At 38.2% G+C, this 25467-nt stretch overlaps 1 protein-coding gene across 1 annotated transcript; it reads right to left on the bottom strand.

Annotated features, from left to right (window-relative positions):
- Positions 1-25467, bottom strand: cdh10a (cadherin 10, type 2a (T2-cadherin)). The gene is made up of 12 exons (XM_003439303.5): positions 25187-25467; positions 19276-19617; positions 12771-13065; positions 10726-10845; positions 9380-9547; positions 9046-9227; positions 8173-8426; positions 7049-7185; positions 6829-6950; positions 5769-5877; positions 4752-5003; positions 1-1402 (listed from the first exon to the last, which is right to left on the bottom strand). The coding sequence occupies exons 2-12, from the start codon at positions 19483-19485 to the stop codon at positions 912-914; spliced, it is 2340 nt and encodes a 779-aa protein (XP_003439351.2). The 5' UTR covers positions 19486-19617; positions 25187-25467; the 3' UTR covers positions 1-911.

Here is a 25467-nt window from a genome sequence, read left to right as displayed (position 1 = left end):
TTCTCTGGTTATTTCTGTATTTAATCACAAAAGCAGTTTAACGAACGACATTAGCTGAAATTACTGGAAATGTGTGGTTTCTTTTTTACATTGTTTTATTAAGAAAATAAGTATAAAAATATAAATATAAAACAATATGACTCAGCATTCAAACAGCATGAATTCAGTGTATGACAGTTTTCTACAACATACACTTTCCATTACATGTTACACCTATATGATGAAATGAATTCACAGTTTGACAAATAAACTGCACCAACCATTCACATGAACATTGCTTGTCAAACAGATATAGCAAATAGTATATAGGATGTCCATCGTTAAAAACACTTTGTACATGTACAGTATTTAATGGAGCTGGCTCGAAAAGCCATTCGACTCCATCCCTATCCCACCCAAACCCTGTCCGGTACCATTAAACATTGATAGTATACAATACTACTATCGCTCATGTCAATTACAAAACACATTGTCCACATCATTGTTCACAAAAAATCCTAAAATTCAAAGGCATCTTTACTGATTATGACCAAAAACAGTAAAACTTTGAGATTTATACTGTATCTCCATTAAGAGAAAATTCTGCACAGTTCAAGTCTTAATTTTTGTTTCAGCATCCACATGTGGATAGCAGTGATTTTTGTTTAAGTGTGTGTGTGTGTGTGTGTGTGTGTGTGTGTGTCTGTGTGTGTGTTTATTTTTGTGCCTGCACACACATTTATGAGAATCAAATAGACAACTAGTTAACTAGCAAGCTAGCTAGCAAACTAGACAAACGGATAGATAGCTTGATAGGCAGACAGACAGTCAACTAGCTGGCTAGCTAACTGACTAGACAAATAGCTGTCTAGCCAGATAGCTAGATAAACAGACAGAGAAGCATGGACTTGGAAAAGAGAGACTATCTTTGTCTAAGTTTCTCTGTCAGGGCTCTTCCCTATGTACATCTCTGCCAACTTTTTGAATTGTGGTCCCCAGTTGGTGAGGTAATCATATTCCTGGTCCCCCTCAGTGGCAGCGGACTCCAGGGAACTGAGGGATTCTGCCAGTGACCCAGTGCCCTCATAAGCATACGTGGCCAGGGAGTCATAAGGGGGTGCTGTAGGATCTGAATCATTCTCCTGAAGCCTCCCATTAATGAAGTCCCTGACATCCGTGTTATCCTTTATAGGTGATGTCCTCCGAAAGGGAAACAGCATTTCGGGTATGATGTCCCTGCGTAGCTTGTTAGCATCCATCACCTCTGGGTTGCGCAGCGTGCCAATATCAAAGGCCTGAGTGTCCTCCTCTCCACCCCCTTCATCGTTGTAGCTGACAACGTTGTCTCTGACATCCTCTTTGGAGATGATCAGAGGCTCCTTCTTCCTCTGTCTCCTCAGGGCAGCAAACAGCACCACAATCACTACACAAGAATCAGCGGGAAATGCAGAGAGAGAAAGCACAGCATAAGATGTCTGCCTCCTAACATGTGTCATGCATTAAAGAGCACAGGAGAGCAAAGGCACATAGGGGAAACACATTTGCTACCAGTGACAAATCCTCAACACTGCCTCAGGCATTCACCTCCTATTATTAAAGATTCAGTGAAAAAGCTTTTTATTTCTTTTCCCCTTGAATGTTACATTCACTGTACAAAATGCACCATGGTTAGAGGACCCTTTTTCATTCTCTAACATGCATCCTCATCTTTTTTCTCCTCAGTAGTAAAAGAGAATATGAGATTGCAGAGTGAGCATGTTTTCAGTCAGTGACAGTCTTGGAAGGAATTTATTATTTTAAATTAACCTGCTGTTCATCAGAAAAAAGATAACACAGGTAGCATAGTTTTCTGCTTGCATCCCACCTGGATGTTAATTTTCATGGCAGGTTTTTTAGGAACATTTGTGATTGACCAGTGTTATTTTTTAAAGAGATGCAGCAAGATATGGACCAGCTATGACGAACTGTTCCAGCTCAGTGCCTGTCTTTTGGAGTCAAGCAGAGGTGAATGAGACAGTCTGTCAGGGAGCTTCAAGCGCGAAAAGCGTTGGATAATGAGCAGATGTCATGATATTTTGCTCAAGAGGAGAGTGCAGAGTTTAACCTTCAGCACACTAAATTTGTGCAATGCGGTCTGCCCACCACCTGACAGAATTTAAAATTTGGAATTAAAGCAGACAGACAGAAGAAAATCTGGTGGCTTGTATTAGAAATTTAGTCACTCGAGGAACACACCAAACTCCAAAGCAATATTTTGACAGAAGGAAGGAGGAAGAGGGTCAAATTCATCTCATGAAAAAGGTTAGGGACAGAGGAGTAAACACATACACATTCATGAGGACAGATCTGTACTTGTCTTTTATTTTGCCCTCAGCAGTTTGCAAGGAATCCTAAGCCTTAAGTGCTTCTATCAAGTATTATGCTGACAGAGGAGGTAAGGTTCAGTGATGGTTGAAACCCATTACTTATTGGACATGCACTTAAAAAAATACTCCTACATGTTTTTTAAAATTTTCCTCTGTAGAACTGCTACTGATGTTCCCTGAATGCGGATCACAAGGACGGCTGAAAGAAGTGCTTTATTACTTTAGGAAGGAGCATACAACCTTACCTCCCAGAGAAATACAGACTGTTTAGTTAAGTGGTTTTATGTCTTAATGAAGGGTGCCTAGAAGCACCATTGTGCTCCTTTTTGAGACAAAAGTAATTATGTTTGATTGTTCACATTTTAAAAGGAATCCAGAAAGACCCTGTGTTGCACTTGGCTACCAATTATGTAATTTAAGATATTTTAAAGATTTTCTCAGTGTCCTTGATAATATTTGTTATCCATACCAAATTTAATAGTCTGTTCAAATGTCTAAAATTGCATAACTCCTTGTTTTCTCAATAAGCTACTTTGTACCCTCAATTCTCCTTAAGGAGAACATTGCAGTGGGTATTTTTGGTGTTAGCATTTGCATCTCATTTAGTAACACTAGTTTAAGACATAACTAAGTTTCCATGACAACTGTAACCACCTAGTTTAAGTGCTGATGTGTGGCATCCTTGTACTGGCCATATTTGTTCGTGTGGAACATGGTCACTGGTATTACAAAGACAGGTTTCTATTTTAAACCATTTTTGTATGAGCCATCTTCACTATGGTTTTGCAAGCTTTTTATTGTCATCAGCCAGCTCATATGAAGTAGACTGAGGCACTTCACTCTGTTATTGTTAATACAATCTGTAATGTTTGACTATAAAATACTTAAACCAGCTATTCTATAATACAGGATTTAATCATTGTTTTAACATATTAAGATGCTAAGCTGCTGCCAGTCAAAGTGGAGTCCCTAGATAGAGTGGCATCTTTTCAGGAAAATAATTTGGGAGTCCAACCTTTTAATCAATTCCCTGTTTATAATGGCAGACCTTGTGATAGAAGAGAGATTCGGTTTTTCGACTCCGTGCGGCCACTTAACAGCATGTACTTGAGCAAACAAGTCACTCTGGTCCATGTTATTGACTTTTTCAGCCAAAATTGCCTGCAGCATGACACGTGTAAGGCCTGCCTGGGGTGATAATTTTGCATTTTGGAGCTATGCTAACTGCTAATATGCCAAAAGAACAGCAAGTTCTCAACATAACCATGGTAGCAATGGTAATGAGGTTGGATAAGGAGTAGACAGATAACTAAACATGTGTACCAACGATTTGATGTGACCTTCAAAGACAGGTAAGCCTCGGTTTAAAAAACAAATGAATAAAAAATCTTCACAGACCTCTCCCTAAAAACAATGGATAAAAGTAGGATCAGTCAGAATTCTGTTCATTTCAATAAGTGCTTTACTTGTAACAGTGTTTCTTAAATCCAGTTTCTTTGTTGCCACGTCTCATAAACCAAGAGTTCTTCCATGGCAACAGATGTTCTTTTGCTAACCTGATGTTCTGGGTTTCCACCAGAAAATCTTTTACTCCCAGCAACTTTTACCTGGATCTTCTTTGCTTAAAATATAATATTATATTGTTTTCTAAGCAGTAGTCCTGAACCTTTAACTCTCCTTATAGCTTTTATTGCTCACATCTCATCCCTATATTACACTTAAAGCATGGTAATGTCTTGCCTTGTACATACACCCCTACTTTACAGAGTTGTCCAACTGCCCTCACTTGTAAAATTACTTCTGTTAGTACTTTGTCTTGATAAACCTAACTAATAATAATAATACTAATGCTACTTCTAATAATAATAATCAATTTACACAGCAGTGATGTCTTGAACCTGAAAAAGCAACTGCAGATAGCAGGAGAGTAACAAAGGGTCTGTTACTGTATATGTTTAAATACAGTAATAGAGATGGAGCTGCAGCTGTTTTTATTTTGAATGATTTATAATTGTTTTCACTGACTTGAATTGAATGTCAGAACCGAGTTGCTATCATTTGCACTGAATACTGTTGTGCCTAAATGAAGAAACAAACATTACAAGAATAAGAAGTTAAAGTTTTCATGATCCCATGAGCGAGCCTTCCATTGTCAGTGACCAAACTGGTCACTACCACAATAAAGCAGGCCTGGCTAGTTACCCTAAAGGATAGTTTGTTTAAAATTATTATTCTATTTATTTATTTATTAATTTTGGTCAAGACTTATTTTTTCTTTCATTAGACTCACAAAAAGCAGAGAAAAAAAAATCCCAAAAAACAGATTTCATAGGCACCTTTAGGCGACCGCTGTTGTGATTTGGCGCTTTATAAATAAAACTGAATCTAACTCAAGAGTGGACTTACTGAGAAGAATGATGACACAGAGCAGTATGGCCACTAGAGCTCCAGTTGTGAGACCATCTGAGAAGGGCAAGACCTCAGGGTTACACGACTGCATGTTTCCACGGCTGTCACAAGCACACACGCGCACGATCAGTGTGCTGGTGCTGCTCTGAATGGGGTAGTCGTTGTCAGAGATCACTACAGGCAAGAGGTACATGCTCATCTCACGGCGGCTGAAACCTCCCCTCCGTGTCAGGATATTGGCAGTGTTATCTGTGGAAACATTCAGACCTTGTCAATGACGAGATTTTACGACTAGGTAGGTTTCTTACATGAAAGAATAGCTTTCTTTTAATTTCTGTAAATAATAAAAGGACCATTCAATGAGAGGTTTCACTAGTAGATAAAACCAACATGACCTCTTTCGTTTTGTTTAAAGGCTTTTATTATATAAGAGCAAATTACAGCTTATTAGGTAATTATAGACATCTTCATTCAAAGGCACAGTAACATGGTCCAAGTATGAAGTTATGTTTGTTTGTTGAAATTGTGAATATATTGTCCTTGTAATGAGTCTGTTATGTCACATTATCTTATACTATACATGCCATTATTTAAAGTCTTAGACAAAATGGAGAAAACTGAAAAAAACATTTAAAGTTTTCCGACCTGTTAGTGCATGGCTACTGACCAACCATTGCATATCTTGTTTGAAAAAGCTTCGTGAGCATTTCCACTTTCTTGAAAAGCAAATATTTTCTATTGTAGGGCAGAGAAAATTAACATCTGTTTGTAACACAGTGCAGTCCAATATATCTGACTGTGAAGGTTGGCATTTCCACTGTGTTTATTGTGCAGTGAACGATAATTGGCAATCAACTAGAGCTCTTGAAGAAAGAGTGCAAAAATTACAACATCAGAAAAAAACCCTGTAATCGCACAAGGCTTTTGATTTTTAATTATTGTTAATATAAATGAGGATGTATTTAGGAATATTTCTAAGAATAAAAATAGGGAAAAAAGAGAAGAATATTTTACCTTCCCTGTCATCAATGGTAAAATTGGGATTGGTGGGACTTATACTAAACACAAACTTGTGTCCCACGAGAGGTTCATCGGTATCAACAGCACTTATTGTCTGAATCAGCTGTAAAAAAACAGAACAAAAGGTTAGGGCAAAGCATTAGAAAGTATATGAATGCATGTAATTAATATTGTAAAACATTGGAATAACTGTTGTCAGTTTCGGGATTTGGGATATTTAATGGAACACAAATATGGATTATGAGATTATGGATTAAAAATACCTTGTTCATACCAGAGGTCAGAGGAGAATGGCCAGACTGCTTTGAGCTGAAGGCAACAGTAACTCAAACCTAACCAAAGTATGCAGAAGAGCATCTCTGAACGTACAACACAGCAGCAGAAAACCATACCAGGCACCGCTTCCATCAGTTACGATTAGGAAACTGAGGCTACATTTTGCATGGTCTCAACTAAATTTAGACAATTAGAATATTGGAAAAACGTTGCCTGGTCTGATGAGTCTTGATTTCTGCTGCAAAATTTGGATAGCAGGGTCAGAATTTGATGTAAACAACAAATTTTCTGACAGGTGCTTCCAGCAGGATAATACACTATCCCAAGTAGTTCTAAAGCAGGGTTGCAACAGGGTCCCAAGCCAATACAAGCAACGTGTCCCTAATGAAGTGGCCTATGTGTATTTCAGTATTGCAGAATTAGATATCCCTTTGATAACCACCATGGTGCCACTTTGATAGTCAGAAATGACCTTTTACATGATGTTCTATGTTAGACTATGTTCATTCTGTATGCTCTGCATTCTTTGCTTTACATCATCTGAACAATGAATATTCATTACTATTCCTCTTACTATAATAACAGCTATGCAAAAGATTTAAATGTAACTATGTCGTGAAAATTGTGTCTGGGACCACAGTCGCATCTAAGTATTTTCTGTTGTGTAAATACTTATGCAATATATACAGCTGACGAATTTGACCCTGTTCTTCAGTGTCATTTATATATATCCTTATTTTGCCCATGAAACCATGATAATGGCAGAAACCACTGATACCTGTCCTGCCTTGACATTCTCACAGACAAATGTGTCGTAGGACATGGCAAACTCGGGGGCGTTGTCATTGACATCCAACACCTTGATGAACACGGGCACTCGAGTTGTCTGACGTGGATTATCTAAAATGATTACATAAATAATTACGGTTATTTACGGCACAGGTGAAAAATTATCTTGATAAAATACAGAACTGTTAGATATCAAAAACAACAATTACTTATTTCTGTAGCCACCACAGAAATGTTGTGCCATTTGGATGTTTCTCGGTCCAGTGCTTTCAGTGTTGTGATGGTCCCATTCACAGAATCAATGTTGAACAGCCTCTCCAGGTCTGTGTGTCGATCAATGGAGTATCTGCAAGAAATAACGTAATAATTCACACCAGTGAGATAGAAGTGCTCACAAATCTCCAAACAGACCAAATCATGTTAACTCTACAACAGATTAGTGTTATTGTTGTTGTAAAATGAAGACCAGTTAAAAGTCGTTCTGCTTGCACGGGGCTGTCTTTGTGAGAAAAAAAAACACACTAACGTCCTTATCTACTTAAAATTGTGTTTTACAAAGTGCAATAATTCCTTCAAAAGAAACTGCTTTCCAGGCTCCCCATTGTCAAAAGATGATACATCTTTCTGTGAGCCTGCTCATTTGTCATAGTCACCTTTCATACACAAGTGAAACTTGAATATGCAACACAATACGCCATGTGGCATTGGCCAAGAGCAGCATATCTCTGTGTCAGAGATGGGCAGGCGCCATATGTGTGGAACGGCGGCGCTGAGCTGTGTGAATCGATACAGCAAATTAGGCTCTTTCACTTTGACTTTGTGCAGTGCCACAGAGGGCTTACATAATTCCGGGAAATAAACAGTCTGTATTCACTTCACAATGCTGCCGCCATCTTCCACTGGGAAATCACCAGGAGGGACCCATGAATAATATTCTCCCCCCGTTCTACACTGACACATGGCTTGGCTGATGGATTAGATTTAACTAAGTGGGCACATTTTAATCCTCACTCTATAAAACTGATAAGAGGAGACTTTGTATTTCGTCCATGTGTTGCTTGTTTTCGTATTGATTTTATTCTGGTATAATTAAAGCTGGGACAATGAGTTTTGAAACAATCAAATTACTACAATAAAGCATTACACCCAATTGGCTGGTTAGGAAATCTTTGCTTAACAGATCATTGATTGTTTTGCAAGTTTACAAAATTGCAAGTACCTAATTCCAGATGAAAGGGAATTTGTTGTTATAGGCTAGGAAAGCTATTTGGCATTTTACTCAAAGAGTCTGGCACAGTGTAAGGCCTCAGCACTTCTGAGCCCTGTAGCATACTTGACTGGCTTGTTGTCAGCATCTGGGTCCCTGGCTGATACCACACCAACGAAGCTGCCAGCAGCCGTGTCCTCGTGCACCTCGATGATGTAAGGGTTCCTGGTGAAAACTGGGGGCTCGTCCACATCCTCTACCGTTACCTTGACCGTGGCGTAGTCTTTGAATTGCAAACCATGGATGAACCTTGCATCCAAGTAGGTATTTTTCACCTCCACTCTGAACTCGTAGTCCCTCTTAGTTTCGTAATCCAGTGGCTAGAGATGAAAGCACATCAGAAGTCAAGCTGTAGACTTTTCCATTTAAAAAGAAAGGGGGAAAAAAACTGTCTGCCTCCAGGATTTTGATGTGCAATTCATTGCTTTTCATTTGTCTGCCTTTATCTTAATCATATTCCAAATTCTAGGTTACAAATCCAAATAAGGAATACTGATCTGGGGGATCTTTTGAGAGAATTTCTAGCACAAGAGTTTTTATATTATTCATTTTACTACCTTGGGGTGATTTTACATTTCAGTTCAAAAGTAGGCTGTCATATTTTTCTTACATGAAAACTGCTAACTAATATCTAATCTGAAACTGCTGTCCTGACTTACCGTTTGAAGTTAAATGATCTTTATTTTAGTTGGATGTGAGATATTTTACATATTTAATGTAAAATTAAAATCGAAACCATACTTTTGGGCTTTATTTCAAACTTTTTCCCAAATCCGGAATATTCAAACCAATTACAAAATGTGAATTAATGTAAGTACGTTCTTTGCCTGATTTTACAGCTATGACATTAGCTGGTTAATTGAACAGTGACTGTGTAAGACACATATGAAATATTATAAGAAACAGAGAGAGACAGAAGAAGAAATAGAACTGAGATACCTTTTTTATTATGATGACTCCCTCCTGTGTGATTTGGTCAGTGATAATATTAAAAATGTCATGACCACCAACTATGGTGTACTCCATCTCAGCATTACGGCCCACATCTGGATCATCAGCCTTAATTCGCCCAATAGCGGCTCCAATCACTGTGGACTCGACAGCAGTCACACGGAAGGAATCTAAACATGACAGTAAATGGGATACATTTTGGTTGCGTGCTTGCGTCATTAATCCATGATCATTTTTATTGTAGATAGATTCATGCGCAAAACTCTTGTCTTAAAATGCTTTGCAAAACAATAAAGTACAAGGAAGGAGGAAGGCCTCTTACGATTCGCAAAGCGAGGCGGACTGTCGTTTACATCAGAGAGAGTGATGCTGACTGTAGTGGTTCCTGAAAGCCCTCCCATCTGCCCAGCCATGTCTTTAGCCTGGATCACAACCTGGTAGTTTTCCTTGACTTCTCTGTCCATACCAGGTAGAGCTGTCTTTATCGTGCCTGGAAATAAGAAAACAAATGGGAAAAAAAGTTATTCATGTATTCCACCACTTCTGCTGTTTTAAAGATACATTTTATTTTGAGAAATTATTTCCTCTCTTACTGTAAATGCGATGAGATTATTATCAATTCTGTCTCTGTCGCAACCATGTCTGCTAGAAAATTACATTTATATGCCTCTGATTTAGTTTGCCAATTAAGTTTTCAAGGGAAATCTAATTGCTGCCTGGATTATGTTTCTTGGCAATGTTTTTTTAGTGTCAGAAGTGCTACATTTGTGTACCAGATGCATGATGCAGTACATTTCTCTGTCTTTTCTTTTTTTTTAAAACGATTACACAACATAAGCATTTTGTTTAAAGTCCTTAATAAATGTAATTTTAGTTTGATTTTACTTTTGACCTTCAAATCTTTTAAATTACTAGAACTAAATTCTGTGACAACTTCTGTAACATTGTTGGGGACAATACCTTCCAGGGTCAGTTTATGATTGGTGAACTGCATGGAAACAGGAAATTTTAACCTGCTTTGTGAGTACAGAGCCCTGTTGTTGTGATCTAACTTTTTCAAATCATTTTTTCTTAAATTATAAGGTAATCGCTCTGTAAATAAGACAGTGTGCAGTTGTTTGTTGCTTTAACAGGCCTTGGCTGCATCAATCTCTGTTTCCATCTGACACTGAGTGAATGCTTAGAGATGAAATTGACATTGATCATCCCATCTAGCTCTGTTTGGTACGACAGCCTATCAGCCCACTTCCCAAAATGTCAGGCATTACTTATATCCAATTTTAGAAATGCTGTACGTAAATAATGGGACTAATGGATTTGAAAGGGTTTGTCTTTTTAATATTTTATGACTCACAGACAAAATGTTTGGTTTCTTCCATGATATATGCAAGATGAAAGATTACATGGCTACAAGTACCGCAGTCTTCTTGTAAATATTAAACTCTTACTTTCCTGACAGATTACTTAAAACATGAACACTTTTTTCAGGCGGACACAAACAACACAATTGGAAATTTCAGCTGAAATTAGTGGAAAAAATAAATCTTGCACTTATTTTGATTAATAACCCTGAGAATCAGATGAATCCCCTTTCTTCCTATTTAATTCTCACACACATTGCAACACATTAGAAGCTGCTTCTCAGAGATCCTGCTGCGTTTGGCTTACCATTTTCAGAATCCACAGAGAAGTAGGGCTGTCCCTGTAGAATGCTATACACAAGCTTGGCACTGTTCCCGTATGTTTGATCATCAGCATCAGTGGCAGTTACAGTGGCAACAGATGTACCTGCAAAACAAACATCGAAAGTCAATTTTAATTGACTCTGTTACTGCGCTTATTAAAACAAGACATGATCAAGTAACTGAGTCAACTTTTTAAATTTAGTTCCATTTGTATAGAGAAAGTTTTCTGCAAATCCGACACTCATTTCCAGAAAGCCAGTTGCTCAAAGTGACCATTTTTAACGCCATCAGTGCCCTGATATTGTTCGTATTTATTCAACGACCGGGCCTCTGAACAAAATCAATTGGCTCCAAAAAAGCAAGCGTGCCGAGATAGGCGAGTGACTAAACAGTGAATCAAAATTGATAACCTACACTTTCAGACTGTGATTAGATCTCATTTGGATCCACAGTCAAAATTATTACTTTGATTAAACCCAGGTAATGGGTCTAATTTAAATATCAGTGAGACTAAAAAATTATGGTTTGTCAAGCCTTAAGGAAAGAATACTCTCTCTGTCTCATAAATCAAACCTGGTATGAAAAGATGTAGTAATAACATACACATTTAGTTTTTCAATTCATGCCATGTGGTTCTGACTAATGACACACCAGCCCGTAGCCATTTTGCACACCAATTACTGTCATAAAATATTTTGTGAAAAGCTGAAACTATAATAATAATAATAATCCCCAAAAAATGGAAAAGGTTTCCCCCTTTCTGTTAACAGCCCAAAGTGTGGAGAGATAAAGGTACAACTGACATGCTTTTATGCTCGTCTAGGTACAATTGCCACTCAACTAAATGATTTTTATTTATTTATTTTTTAGGCGACTGAAAGAGTGTTTGCAGTTACTAATTACCACCACGAACATACACTGGGGACCCTAAAGATGTGTCTAAAAAAAAAAGTTCAAATGAATCCATACTTAAGCTTAGAAAGAACTCAGTTCCTCTCAGATATGCTGTCACTGAAATCACTTCCATATTAAGTCCTGCATAATCCACCCAAGCGTTTCAGTAGTGCTACATTGCAAATACTGTCCTTGGCATTCAGGAGACCTCTGCCGTGTCCTGTTTGGGTCTAACGGTCTCCGTGCATACTAATGAACCCTCGAACATCTGTCCCACTTAGTCCCAGCACTGATAGTATAAAAGGAGGCTGCTGGTTTTTTATATAGCTGGGTGACTTGGCTAACCAGTGTGTTCAGACTGACCATATAAGGACGTTTATTAGTCCAGAGATGGGTAGCGGTGACACTGACCCATCTTTTGCCAGGCTTTGAAGCTTGGACGTCGAAGAAAAATGCATTATGAATTCCAAATGGAATATAATTTTTTGTCATATAGGCAATTGGGTTTTGATTTACCCTTGATTGTTCCCGTGTATTAATTTGTGGTTGCATAATTGAGGATTGATTTCAAGTTGCATGCATTACTTTCATAAGCTTTGTTTATATTCATGCCAACTGGCTTATTTATATTACTTGAATGGAATGAAGTGGAGTGCAATGAAGCAAATCCTTAATTGGAAAGACTGTGACAATCTAAACTTTTAATATTTCTACTGCCTATTAAAAATGGCAAATGGCATTACTTGTTATGAATGCCCAATGAGCCTGACCGTGCGAATAACAATCGCAAAACAGCAAAGAACTGTGAAAAAAGTGAACACAGCGTCACGTTAAATCAAACCAGCTGACTGATGAATAGCAGTTTGCTTTTTCTGCGTTGCCTGAAAATTGTTTTGCTATATTCTATTAATATTATAATGGCAACAATTCTCAGATAAATAAATGTGGACTAATGGTTTTCCTCATAGATTTAGAAGCTAAATATGATCTTTAGTTAATTGTTTACTCCAATGGGGATGCAATTTTTCAGAGCACAAATGGCCACTTTTATATTGTAGCTATCCAGCCAATAAACAGTTATTGATTTAATTTTGTCGATTAATCAGTGTTAAAATTAAACGAACCATAACTTACCCACTTCAGACATTTCAGGCACACTGGCAAAGTAGATTTCCTTTGCAAATTTTGGCGCATTGTCATTGATGTCATGAATTTTGATATTAAATTCAGTGTCAGGCTCCAGCTCTGCATTGGTGTTCCTGTCCAGAACCTTTGCGTGAAGTGTGTACATGGCTTTTTCTTCTCTGTCCAGCCTCTTTGTGGCGTGAATATCCCCAGACTTCTCATCAATCAGGAACAAGGTGCCTGCCCCGTCTCCAGTCAGGATGTACTTCACGTTGCCATCGCCCTTGTCCATGTTAGAGTGCAGCTGAAAATCAGAGAGATCCATATTAAAAATTGAAATGATTCTTAAGACAGACCTGTACAAATTGTGTTATGTTGTATGGGTGTGTAATTGGAGGAATTGCACACTCTTCCGTCATGGACTTCAGGCTGACAAGAAAGCTTCAGCTTTCAGTAAGACGCATTGATTTTGTGTAACCAGTGGCTATAAACTACAAAGCTATTTAAAATTTAATTCTATTACTTTTGAACACTTCTCCATACAATAACAACACGGTGCTTCTCAATTGCTAACATCAAATGTAGTTGCTGTTGTTAGTATTTCAAGCCTTTAGAAACGATCTAGAGAACTTTGCTTCTTCATTTCTCCCTAATTAGAGTTTCTCTAACTTTAAACAAGAAAAATATAAAAACCACTGCAAGCACTACTGGTAGGAGGGGAATGATTATTTTTTTTGTATTGCCCTCGTATTTCTCAAGTTGGCCAGTTTTTCCTCTTTTGCCAAGTTTGACTTTTTGTTCCTTTGTGAAATAATTGTGTAAACCCACCAAGGAATCTGTTTCAGTCTTTGAAAACGGTGCCTCGGCACCCAGAGCATCAAGTGTGACACACTCCATTACTCCAGATCAAATTAGTCGTTGATTTTTCTTCCAGATTGTGCCTTTGAAAAATGATGAGAACCTGACCCACAGCAACAATTGCTAAAATTAGTCACCTCTGACCTATCCATCACCTTGAAGCATCTCCTAAGTGTCACAGACGAGTAATGGTGGCATACTGTGACAGACACTTGATTCAAGCTCATTACTGTACTGGATCTGTCAGCAGATATATTTAGAGCACTATCTCATGGGTTCACATTTTAAATGACAAGTAGTTAGGGACACAGAATGTACGTCAGTAACTTATTAATATTAATGTCTGCATGCTGTGAAGAAACTAATTATTTTTTTCCTGCAGTTGGAAGAATAATGTCAACAGTACAACTCCGGATGGAAATCAGAAATGTATTACCAGAGTGGTAGCTATTCTCAGGTAGAATTAAAAAAAAAATAAATAAGGATGCATGTGAAAACAAGATGCTGTCAAGTTCAGATGAACAATAGACACAGCATTTGGCACTGTGTGGGGAAATATTTTCAAGCAGATGAACTCTATTATCCAAAGGCTATTAAAGAGAAATATCAGTCAGCTTGAATTTTCACATATATTTGCGTTCTGAGACAGTCTGTTCATTGTTGGTGAATGTGAGCCGTAGGCCAGTGAACCAAGGATTTAAGACGTGTTATGGATGTGAAAGCTGCTACTGCTATTGACTATGAATGACAGTGTAATTTTAGCAGCCAGGAGACTGTTTGTGTGAATTTTTGCATTCAAATAGGCTTCATATCTGGGCTATGCGCAATTGCGCTCTTCAAAAAAAATCTATATTTCCACAGTCACCTCATCATTAAAATTCATTTTTCATATATTGGTATATAGGTTATAGGAGGGTTAGCTCACTACGCATCACTGAAATCCTGTGCGACATAAGAGGAACATATTTCATTACTGATATTCAAAACTGTGACTCCTCGCATACTCTTGTGTGCTAACACTGTGATAATTAGGCCAGCGCAATTTCAGACCATGTCACACCACAGCAATTGCATTTTTTTCTTCTTTTGATGATATTCTCACATTTTTTTTAATCTGATTATTACCATATTTTTCAGGCTTGTTTGTTAATCCAGTTAAAAGAAAGCTGAGAAGCAAAAACAACAAACAATGAGCCATCAAAGGAGCCTAAACCTGTGCAGCCAAGCTGTCTCAAAGATAATAGGAATTTTACAGTCTTTGCAGAGCCCAGTATTTTACATATTTCCCTTAGTCTAGATTGAACCCCCACCCCCCACCCAAGCCCTTTCCCTGTGCACTTGTGCCAATTATTGGATGTCTACATAACGTTCCCTTCATAGTCATGGGTAAAAGAAACATTTTCTCCCCATGGCCATATAGATTTCTGACTTAGTGGAACTGCAAATAAGGAGGGATTCTGCACAAGTAAGCAATGTTAGGAAAAGATACCACAGCATCTAAAAATAATAGTGTTTCTGTTCTCCTGTGTCAGCAAGGCAATGAGCCAGGAACATGGGATTTTAGGATTTTATTTCTTTTGGGATGTCCCATAGAAACTGCACTCAGTACTGTAATGCACTTTAATCATATATATATATATATATTTTTTTTTTTTTTTTTTTGAGGGGGATGTGGGGTGTTTTTTTTTGTTGAAGCACACAGGTTTTTATTGACATATGACAGAAGTGAGTTTTCATATGTTCAAGTCTGCTAGACTTTGTATCTAACATGTAGCGTAAATCTAGTACAGCTATAAAAAAAAAGAAAAACTTCCATTGATACTCTTGAGAAAGTGTGGCACAAAGTGTTTTTCACACAGCCCTTACAAAATCTAATGTTTGCACTGCCACACTATATTTGCAGAGATTTAGTGGCTCTCCTTTCAAGGCCTTGCAGCACAAACACAGCCTTTTCAAGGCCTTACAACAGAAGCACAGAAGAGAGCCTTGATGAGTTAAATCGCCTTGCACAAACACTGAGGAATTGTCAGTAAAGCAGCAAAATCATTGGCAATTCTTGTCAGGTCTCTGGTAAGCATTGCTTGGTGCTGCAAAGAGGAGATAGCAAAATAGAGTGTAGAACGGTTACAGAATAATTACTCTTCCTCCTCTCCCCCCGTCTCTTAAGACATAGGCAGGAATTCTTTACCATTAGAGCCATGTACTATAATGTACAATATGTTGGTTAGAGGTACAGCTTACAGTATCTCTGTTGCGCTTTGTTTTTTTTGTAACGCACACAGGTTCGGCAAAATTCATGCAGAGGAGTGTTAAGCAAGGCCATGCAAAAAGCCAAGGATACTTATTGTCAAAATATTAACACCACAAAGTGAGCTACCTTCAAATTTTTAATTTAGGCAGCACATTTTGTTTACAAGGCACAAAAACAATGCAGTGTACCGAGTATTTAATAGGATTTAGTTCACTTCAGACACACCACTCATATGCTGCACAATCCAAAGTTTGCGCTTGTATTGCTCAGCATTGCAAGCGTTCACACTTCACAGCCCTGCTTAAGAAGTAGGGCACCACAGCTGCAGACAGTGAGTGCTCACACTCATTAATGCCCCCGTGAAAGTCAGTTAAAATGAGATTTGGAGGATTTACACTTGGATTCTACACACTCGCACAACATAGAATATATAAAAACATAAAATACACTCTGCTTTTTAGCAATTTGACAACTGCTGCCGAATCTGGCTGAAAATACGACTTTAATAATGAAGTTATTTGTCTCCATCATCCTGTGAGGTATCTGACTGCACTATTCATTATGTAAGCCTCAAAGCTGCGTGTCTTTTGAAGTCCTGATAAGCAATATCATCTGCATTTATTATAGTGCATTTGCAGTCGTGCACTGCTTCCTTTTCAGTTGAGAAGTGAGGCACACAAGTGTGAGACTGTTCTTTACATCACATTTGATTGCCATCACCAAGAAATCAACCTCAAGTGAGAGTTAGTGAGTGTGTGTGGGCTGATTGGAGAGCTTTGATTGAATGTGAAATAAACAAGTTCTGCCACAGTGCGCTACAAAGGCCATTAAGTGATCTTTATGTGGAAGACCATCGAGGCTTTGGTGGCTTTGTGCTGGGTACTGGAGTGCTTTTTACATTTTCTTTCTTCCCTTCATACCTGTCTGTCTGTCGTACTAGTCCTTGTTTGTCTTCTTTTACTTCTACCTTTTACATCGATCCGGCTTTTTTTGATTGATTTTTGTTTTTCTGTTTATCTGTCTTTGTCTGTCTCTTTCTTAAGGTCTCACATTTTTTTGTATTAGTCCTGTAAGGTTATAATCTATATATCTAATTCTTTCTTTCATTCTTTCTTTCTCATCAGTCTTTTGTGATTTTTTTCCATTCTGCTTTTCGTATTTTGGTTTACAGTCTTGTGTTAAGGCTAAATCGTTCATTATTTTTCTTTCTTTGGCATTGCTCTTTCTTTTGTTCGTCATTCATTCTTATCATTCTTTTTATTTTATCAGGCTATCTCCATCAGTTTTACTCTTTCCGTTTTTTCATATCAGTTTCTTGTTCTACATTAAATCTTTCATTGACCTCTCTTACTTTCTGTCTGTCTTTCTAAAGTCTTACATTCTGTCTTTGTCAGGTTTTTTGGCCATTTTGTGTATACTCTCAAAGTTTTCCTTTCAGTTTTTATTGTCAGTCTCTGGTTAGGGTCGTATATTAAGAGTATCTCTCATATAGACCTTTCCATCTTTGGCATTGTTTCTGTTATTTAGCTTCCATATGATCTTGTTTGTTTTTAATTCAGTTTCTTGTGACAGTTAGAGGATCGTAACTTATTTCTATCTTTCATATTTTTGTCTTAATTTATTTGCCATTCTTGGGTTTTTCTTTCCTGTCCATCTTTTGAACAGTCATAGTTGCTCTCTCAGTGTTTTGTATCAGTCTTTCGTATATCTTTCTAAATAATCTTTGTCATTGGTCTTGCTTTCTTGTACTGACTTGGGCCCAGAGGGTGCTTAGTATGCTTGCTTGATAAATGAGAGAAATTAGTGATTAAGTAGGGCACTGATTAATTTAGTCATAGACAACTAATTGATTGATCTTTTAACTTGTTCACTCTTAACTCTCCTTAAACTTGGTTCAGGCTATGTGGCTTCATCTTAACTTATGCTTTGTCTGTTTACCAGTCTCTGTTACCATCACAGTTTTTTTCCCTGTGGTTAAACTGGTGGAATTAGTGATTTGTATCAGCTTCCTCTGTAAAGCAGAATGGCAGCGTGTGCTTGCCCTATTTTCCCCCTCCAGTAATTTATTATAGGCTCATGTTTTTCTGACAGTTTAATAGTGAATGATATTGGACACAGGAGGAGTGCGGAACCGGTGAATGTGATTGCTGTCATGCCACAGAAGTTGGGTGCCAGAAAGCATCAAAGAGTCGAGAAAAAGCCACATCACACCAGTCACCGACATATCACTGGATGGCCCCATTTATAGTTAGCATTTCCTCTGCTGCTTCATCACATAATACAACAAGGTGAATTTCAGTGGCCTTCTTGATTGATATGTTTTCTTCTTCCTCCCTCTCTTCTTTTTTTATTTTTACTGTTCCTTTCTCTTCACCACATCAGAATGATGGTTTCAGCAAAAGAAGTTGTCATATCCCCCGTACTCAACCTTGCGCAAGACACTTGTTTACTCCAGAGAATGAGGTGTGTGATGAAAGCCAGCTTCCTCTTAGAAAATTGGCTGTCGACAGTCACCTCATTTCCCTCCCTTGAGTTGATAACTGCAACGCTCCCCATCACACCTGTCTTTATGGTGCTAGCACGGGTGAGCTGACAAGAAACTGTCTGAACTAGGTGGGTGGAGAAGAGTAGCGCTGTCCCAAAACTTTTTGGGGCGATTCTTAGGAGAGCGCATGTCTTGCAGGAGCCGAGTCTCATGTTTTTGTTTGGCTTGGAGTTGCTATGGTCTTGACCTGATATTGATATTAAATTTGCACTTGTTCTATGTGCTGGTGATTTACAGGCTGCATAAACTCATATACGAGTTTTGAAGTGCTCCTTAGTTTCATGGTGAATGCATGTACAAATGCCATAGTTTGACTGCAGTAGGTGCCACTGTCTATTTATTTTTATTTCTGTTTTTCTTGTATTATGTATCACCCATCACTGTGTCCTTGTACATCCATGCCTATTTCAACAATATAACCATTCCTACCTCCTCAAGTTTGAAGGTAGGGATGGTCATATTGTTGAAAAAAGCTGGTCCGCAGGCTGTTTCAGCTTCTATATGCTTTGACTTTTTGTCCCATTATGATCTCACAGAAATTATTATAAAGCCAGAAATGGTTGTTTTTGGTATTAATGTTAAAATGGGATGTTATTGTTATATTAATACTGTCCGCCACATAAAAAAAATCTGTACTTTTATTTTAGTAATAGTATGTTTTCACTGCACAGGGTAATCAAGGAAACCATGGAAAAAGTGAGGTTGTGTACACTTGTTTCTGTCTGATAGCTCCAGTAACTGTGCCTGTAACAGCCAGATTTCTGGCAGCCCATTCATCTTCAGCCAATTACATCAAACACTACTTCGACAAGCTAAAACTCCTATAATTAGTCTACAGACAATGTGTTTGGACGTTTTACCTTGCCGACATATTGATGGTCGTTTCCTGTATATTCCTCGAGCAGAAAGAATTGATTCCACATCCATCCACGTTTGGACCGCTGAAGAATCTTACCATCACTCTCTGGCATCCCAAACAGATTCCCAATATTCCCAGGCGCAAAAGGAAGGGCAATAGTGGGCCACAGGATAGAGAGCATGAGGAGGAGCAGAACTTGATTGGTTATCATGGTATCCAATCAGCTGGGAAATGTCCTGAATGACTTCCGAATTATGGTGATAAGCTTCTGAGAGGATCAGCACTGGAAGGTGGTGTCATCAGAACAGACATTGTATTCCTTTCTTTGATCTCCTTTAGATCCCTGTGAAAAGAGGAAACTGTATTCAAGAAAGAGACCATGACACCTATCTATCGCGTTGACAGTATACAATTAAAACACTCAAATAGCATGTGCACTTGTGAAAACAGCAGCTTTGCAAAAAAGCCATTGTACTCTGTGTACAATGGCTTTTCCTTCAGATTTCCTTCAGATTTTGCTATACGAAGCCAAGAGCTGCACTAGTTATTCAATCACCTTAAAAGCTTCAAAGCCATGATTTAATGTTGAGGCTTGTCTAAGAGCCGTAAGCTTAAGAATAAATTAATATAGTGTCATCATAAAAGATTGTATATGTTTTTCTAGTAAAATTGAACTTATCTAATGATAAAAATAGAGATGAAGCTAACGCGGTGGAACTGATTTGACAAACTTCTAAGTAAATGATAAATGAAAGGCATGAAGTATAAAGAATTTCAAGACATTGTATAATAAATGTATCACCAGATGACTTCGGTAATCTAAGTGCATAACCAATGGAGTGGATGTCAAGATCAAATTCAGTTTAATGAATCATGCTTCTTGTTTTGTATCAAAATGATCTTTGACTTTGACATATTCATTATGTGATAGGGTTTAATGACATTCTTTTTTTTTCTTAGAAGCAGTTATTCATGTACTACATTTTTACTCTTAAGTCTCCATCGCAGCAACATTCCCCAGAGACCAGAAGCATTTAGAAATATGTCATTCAATCGTGATGGCCAGAAAAGCAAACAAGCAAACAAACAAAAAGGGGCTTGTACTTTAGAAAACTACATAAACTTTAATGGTGGGACTACAACACCAGTGATGTATGAGTGGTCAAGCAGTGGTTGTCTTGACTTCAGTCACTTTTTCACTGCAGTGGAAACACACTAAGCCAGCAATGATTAGCCTGCAGGGAAACTCTGCTAGGTCCTATTAATTTTTCAATGGGCTACTCTACATGCTTTATTACCAACACTGGCATCCTATCGAAATCATCTTCCTGTAATCAGCCGGAGCAAATTTGTAATTTTTTTTTTAGATGCAGATAATTTAAGTTTAGTAAATATGGTAGAATTCACAATCAGACATATCTCTTCCACACCCTGCATCTTAAAGGACTGTGGTGCACTTTACTAATTATAAGTTGCATTACTGATGATATGCAAACACTGATGAGATGCTTCAAAGACGGTGAGCATGTTTAAACAGCTTAATACAGGCACCTCTGGGAGAAGTATGCTTCTGACATGAGCAAAATATATTACCCCAACACCCTCTGTAGATTTTTTTTAATGTTCTGCTTCATAGTTGTTCAGTTACATTTTACAGCTACAGAACAGACTTCCACTAACATATGTATAAATGGATCGTCTTGCTAAAGGGAAGTCTGTCTTTTTCATCTCTTCCATCCAGTTCACCCCCCTTACCCACTTCCTCTCAATTTTTAGCTCTACTTAATTTTTGCATCCTTTACTGATGGCTAATTTCATAGATTTTTATTCCCTGAAGATGTTTTGATGCACTCCAAAAGGAGAAAATCCATATAGACATACACAGAATTTCCCAAACCACCAAAATTATCTCCAGGTGTCTGTCAGGCTTTGTGCCTGTGAAAAGGTATTTTGTGTTATTGGCAGTCTTCTCCCAATACTTCACTAAAGGCTGTGTCCCCACTGACTGGTCCTGATAGGTAATTTGGGTGTCCATGCATAATTGATGGTCTTTTGTAAGTTAATCCTAATAAATCTTACCTCTCTTCCTAAAAGAACCCATTTAGCAGGGTCCCTTTATAAAGGTTAAGGTACGAGAGTTACCCCAGCAAGCACTCGCTGTGTACCTCAGGGAACGCTGTTTAAAAGCCCATGCGAGTCGATGCCTCTGCTTTTGTTCAGAGAATTTAAAAAAGGACTGTGAAGTAAGTCACATGAACAAAGGATCTATTAATGTCAGGGAACGAATTAGTATTATGTTTCTAATGATGACAGGGAAATGGCAAATTTAAGTACACGCAGTACTGTGAATAGAAAATCAAAACATGTAGCTGATAGATCTCAATTTGAAACATTGTATTTATTCTCAGTGACTCGGGGAGTTTAACTGAATTAAATCTGTAACATCAACAGTAATTCTTCAATAACTGATCAAAGTTTTTTTTTTTTTAATGTATAAGATATATGGATGAGGTAGAGGAGAAAGCTATTAAAACTATGTAATAATTCTAACACAAATTTCATTGACATGGTAGGACTGACCCAAAGCTTTTAAGAAACTATAAAGATGTTGAACAACAGGCTGCACATTTGAATGAAATCCAGCGTTCTGAAAGTACAGAGACTTTAATTTTGTCCAAGTATTGCCGTAATAGCGAAGATGAAATGTAGATATCGTTGTAAATTGCTGATGTGCTACATTTTTTATGTTAGTTTCTTGCTCATAATGTGACATTAGTGTGACACGTGCATTGCCGAAATCAGGAAACGCCGCCTTGCAATTAATCTAGTCTGATGCTTGTGATTGCATTTTCTAATTATCATCCCAGCCTGTCCTTGAGTTTTAATAGCATTCTGGATATTAATCTTTGATGTGGTGTGCCTATTAAGCATTAGGCCAGTGTTTCTTTTCAGAATTCTTCCAAACACTCCATTAAAGGATGAGTGAGCATGCTGAATGTACGCCAGATCCTATAGATGCAAACTAAATTATCTCAGCTTATTCAACCTATTAAATCGTGGAGTTTATTAAGAAAAAGTTGTTTATGATTAGATTAACTTGTAGGCAGCTTATATGGCTTGGCATTAAGGCACACAGATGTGAAGGGACAGAATTACTTTTAAGTGTTGTCTAGGGTTGTTATTCTTAATCTTGGCTAAGACACAGTCTGGCAGTTGCTCTGCTCTGCCCCGTTTCTGTAATCTGCAAATTATACATTCTTGTTTTGCTGAATAAGAATATCTTTGATCAGATATAAACTAGCTGTTCATCGGGATATGCTTCCTAGAAAAGCGCAGGCTTGCACATTAGTCTGTGTAAAATTTTATGCCCCCAAAATTGAACATGCAGGCTTGCCCATGAAGCCAAAACCGAGCACGCTAACCGTGCACTTTTATTCTCTGACGCTAGTGAGACAATAATTATAGGTGCAATATGCAGCAGAGGTCTGGCTAGTAAACCTCTTTAAGAGTTCTCTGTATAATAAACTGATAATCCTCCGTACATGGGAGAATATTGCTGCAAACTCTGGCTCTTGAATATGACTGTGGTTATTATTTACTGCGAAAGTCTGCAGTGAATAGACTTGCCATGTTTTACTAAGTATATAAGGGATTTAGCTGTTTAGGAGTTGGAAGCCACCCTACTCAACCAAAAATTCATTTAGGATGACATTGATTTATCAAATGAAAATAATCCCCCAAAGTAACACATTGCATAGATGCATTCTTACATAAGGGTAGGACATAATAAAGACTCAGCTACACAAAACCTCCTACCTCCTACACAAATATCGACCCACTTTGAAACCACAGACTTTTAGACCCCATCTAAATTCTAGTCTTATGTTGCACAATCGAGGAATTCTGCGCGTGAATATATTTTAAAAGTGCCGTGAATAAACACAGGCAGAGGTGGAGTAATTGGAAAAAGAGAAGACTAAGATGGAGAGAGGGCACAGGAAGGCGGCAAGGTCATCGAACTGGTGTCATGATTAGTCTTGGTGATCTTTTGTACTTACACTGTTTGTCCAAGGGCATGATTTATAGCAAGCAAATGTTGTATTTTTTGCGGTGACAAATGCTAACCATATATGTGAGGTTGGTGCTAGAAACTAGTGTTATGTGATTGGCAGTTTGAGTGGCTCCAGTGATTGCTTGCCGGTATTGACAGAGCAGCACGGACAGAGTATAAATCTAGCATGAGGGGCGTTGATGCACCAAGCTGCTGCACCTGCGCAAACTTCCACTTGGTGGAGCCCTAGACCTTCCCAAGTCGGCCTCTGTCGGCTGCAGTCTTTGGCAAACCTCAGCAAGCTTTACTCATGTTTTGAAATCCTCAAAGCAATTTTGTGATACAGTGCACACTTCCTTGTTGAAAAGCTACTCTAAGGGGGTTGTGGATGCAGGGGCGTTCTTTCTTGAAAAGGGTGCGTTGACAATGAAAAGGTAACAAAAAGAGATTAAAAGAGGAAAAAAATGTTTATGCTGAGATGCATCTAGGAGAGTGTATACATTTTAAAAAGGTAGGAATGAAAGTCTGACCAAGTAGTTTCAGACAGAGACTGGAAAGAAATTACAAATACTAGAATTTAATTGAGGTGCAAAGCGAGCTTATTACAGTTCCCATTTTGTTGTGAAAATGCACTCACTTCCCACTCCTGCTTCTCTATTTGAACATATGTAGTGTTTTTCAAATATGTATTAATGTCTGATTCTTTAAAGCCAGCTTTGCAAATGCTCATGAGAGCCTCTTCGCCTCTGTGGGAGAATAGATTTCCACCTCTTTTCATTCTAATGCCGAAAGGTCGCTCCATATCTGACAATAATTCAGGGACCGTGTTAGTGGCTAATTTGCACTAAACAATAATGGTGTTACATGGGCAACCTGGCGCACACGACTAAACCCTCATATATCACTTTGGTGACTGTGAAGCCGTCTGTGTGTGAGGCAGCACACAGAGGGAGTAGGCTGCTGCTGTTGCTGCTAGAAAGGCTGAAAAAGAGAGTCAGGGTTGGATTAAGTTTGTGCTGTGGAGGATATGCACATATACGCACACTGTAACACTGTTGGCTGCTCTTGTTGCGGTGCTCGAACACCATCATAAACACCTTCATGCATTTTTAGAGATATGAATGGTACAGTGCCTCTCCATCAAATCTGCCCACAGCACATCACAAGTGTGAGCCGCACTCACTGGCTTTCAGCAGACAGACAAATACATCTCCACACACACACATAGAGTCATATATACAGCAGAAGTGCACTTAGGTGTATGCATAGGCTATACTCATGCATATAAGCTATGCAGGCAACCATGGGTGCACAATATGGAGAACATCACACTATGAATAAGTGACAAAGTTTGAATACCAGACTACTGAGTATTTTACATAGTCATAGTATCTCACAGGTACATGTTATCTTCTGTGTGACAGGTGTCATGGGCTGAATATTTTACAATGTCAAAAAATAATAATGAATTTTAAAAAAGCTAAAGCTTTTTAATTTTTTTTTTTTTTTAAAAAGAAAGCATCCTAAATGATCCTTAAGTTACATTTGTCAAAAGGCAGAAAATTTGGAATCTACCTGGTTACCACTATGTGAACTTTCCTTGATTTTCAAGTCTTCCTTGTACATTCAAGAAAATTTAAATAAATAATAAAAATGTTTAAGATATACCAAAAAATAATACAGCTAATTCGATTCAGCTGTTTTCTTGCTCTTTGAAGTTCCAACACTTCTTTTCCTGAGATATCCACACTGCTGCATTAGTCTGGCTTTGTCACAGTGCAAGGAGCAGATCATCCCCTGGAGTCTGAGAGCAGACAAAATATAAATATACCCTTAAACATTAATCAGAAAAAGCCCTTACCTTTGATTCTCACAGCTTAGCATCCATCTGTGTCACTGAGTGCACGGTACTGTGTTCCTACTCCTTAGCAGTGCTTAGCGGTGGAGATTCTGACTCCTCACGGCAGTGCTTACATTCCAAGACTGACAACAGCACAGCTGGTGCGAATGTGTATGGGAGTGTGTGTGAGTGTGTGTGCGTGGAAAAGAGAGAGAGTCTCCTGCTTACTTCCCTCCCTCACTCTATGCTTCGCTCTTTCTCTCTTCCCTCCCTCGCTCCATTTCTCCTCCCCGCTCTCTGGC

The sequence above is a fragment of the Oreochromis niloticus genome, linkage group LG9 (genome assembly GCF_001858045.2).
Source record: "Oreochromis niloticus isolate F11D_XX linkage group LG9, O_niloticus_UMD_NMBU, whole genome shotgun sequence".
Classification (NCBI taxonomy): domain Eukaryota; kingdom Metazoa; phylum Chordata; class Actinopteri; order Cichliformes; family Cichlidae; genus Oreochromis; species Oreochromis niloticus.
This window is presented reverse-complemented; position numbering and strand designations above follow the sequence as displayed.

Excerpts from the sequence above, each read along its gene's own strand:
- cdh10a (XM_003439303.5), bottom strand. The coding sequence starts at position 19,485 with ATGATAACCAATCAAGTTCTGCTCCTCCTCATGCTCTCTATCCTGTGG. Across the intron at positions 10,846-12,770 it reads GCCTGAAATGTCTGAAGTGG|GTACATCTGTTGCCACTGTA; the intron begins GTAAGTTATGGT and ends TTTGTTTTGCAG. Across the intron at positions 5,004-5,768 it reads TACCATTGATGACAGGGAAG|ATAACACTGCCAATATCCTG; the intron begins GTAAAATATTCT and ends ATGTTTCCACAG.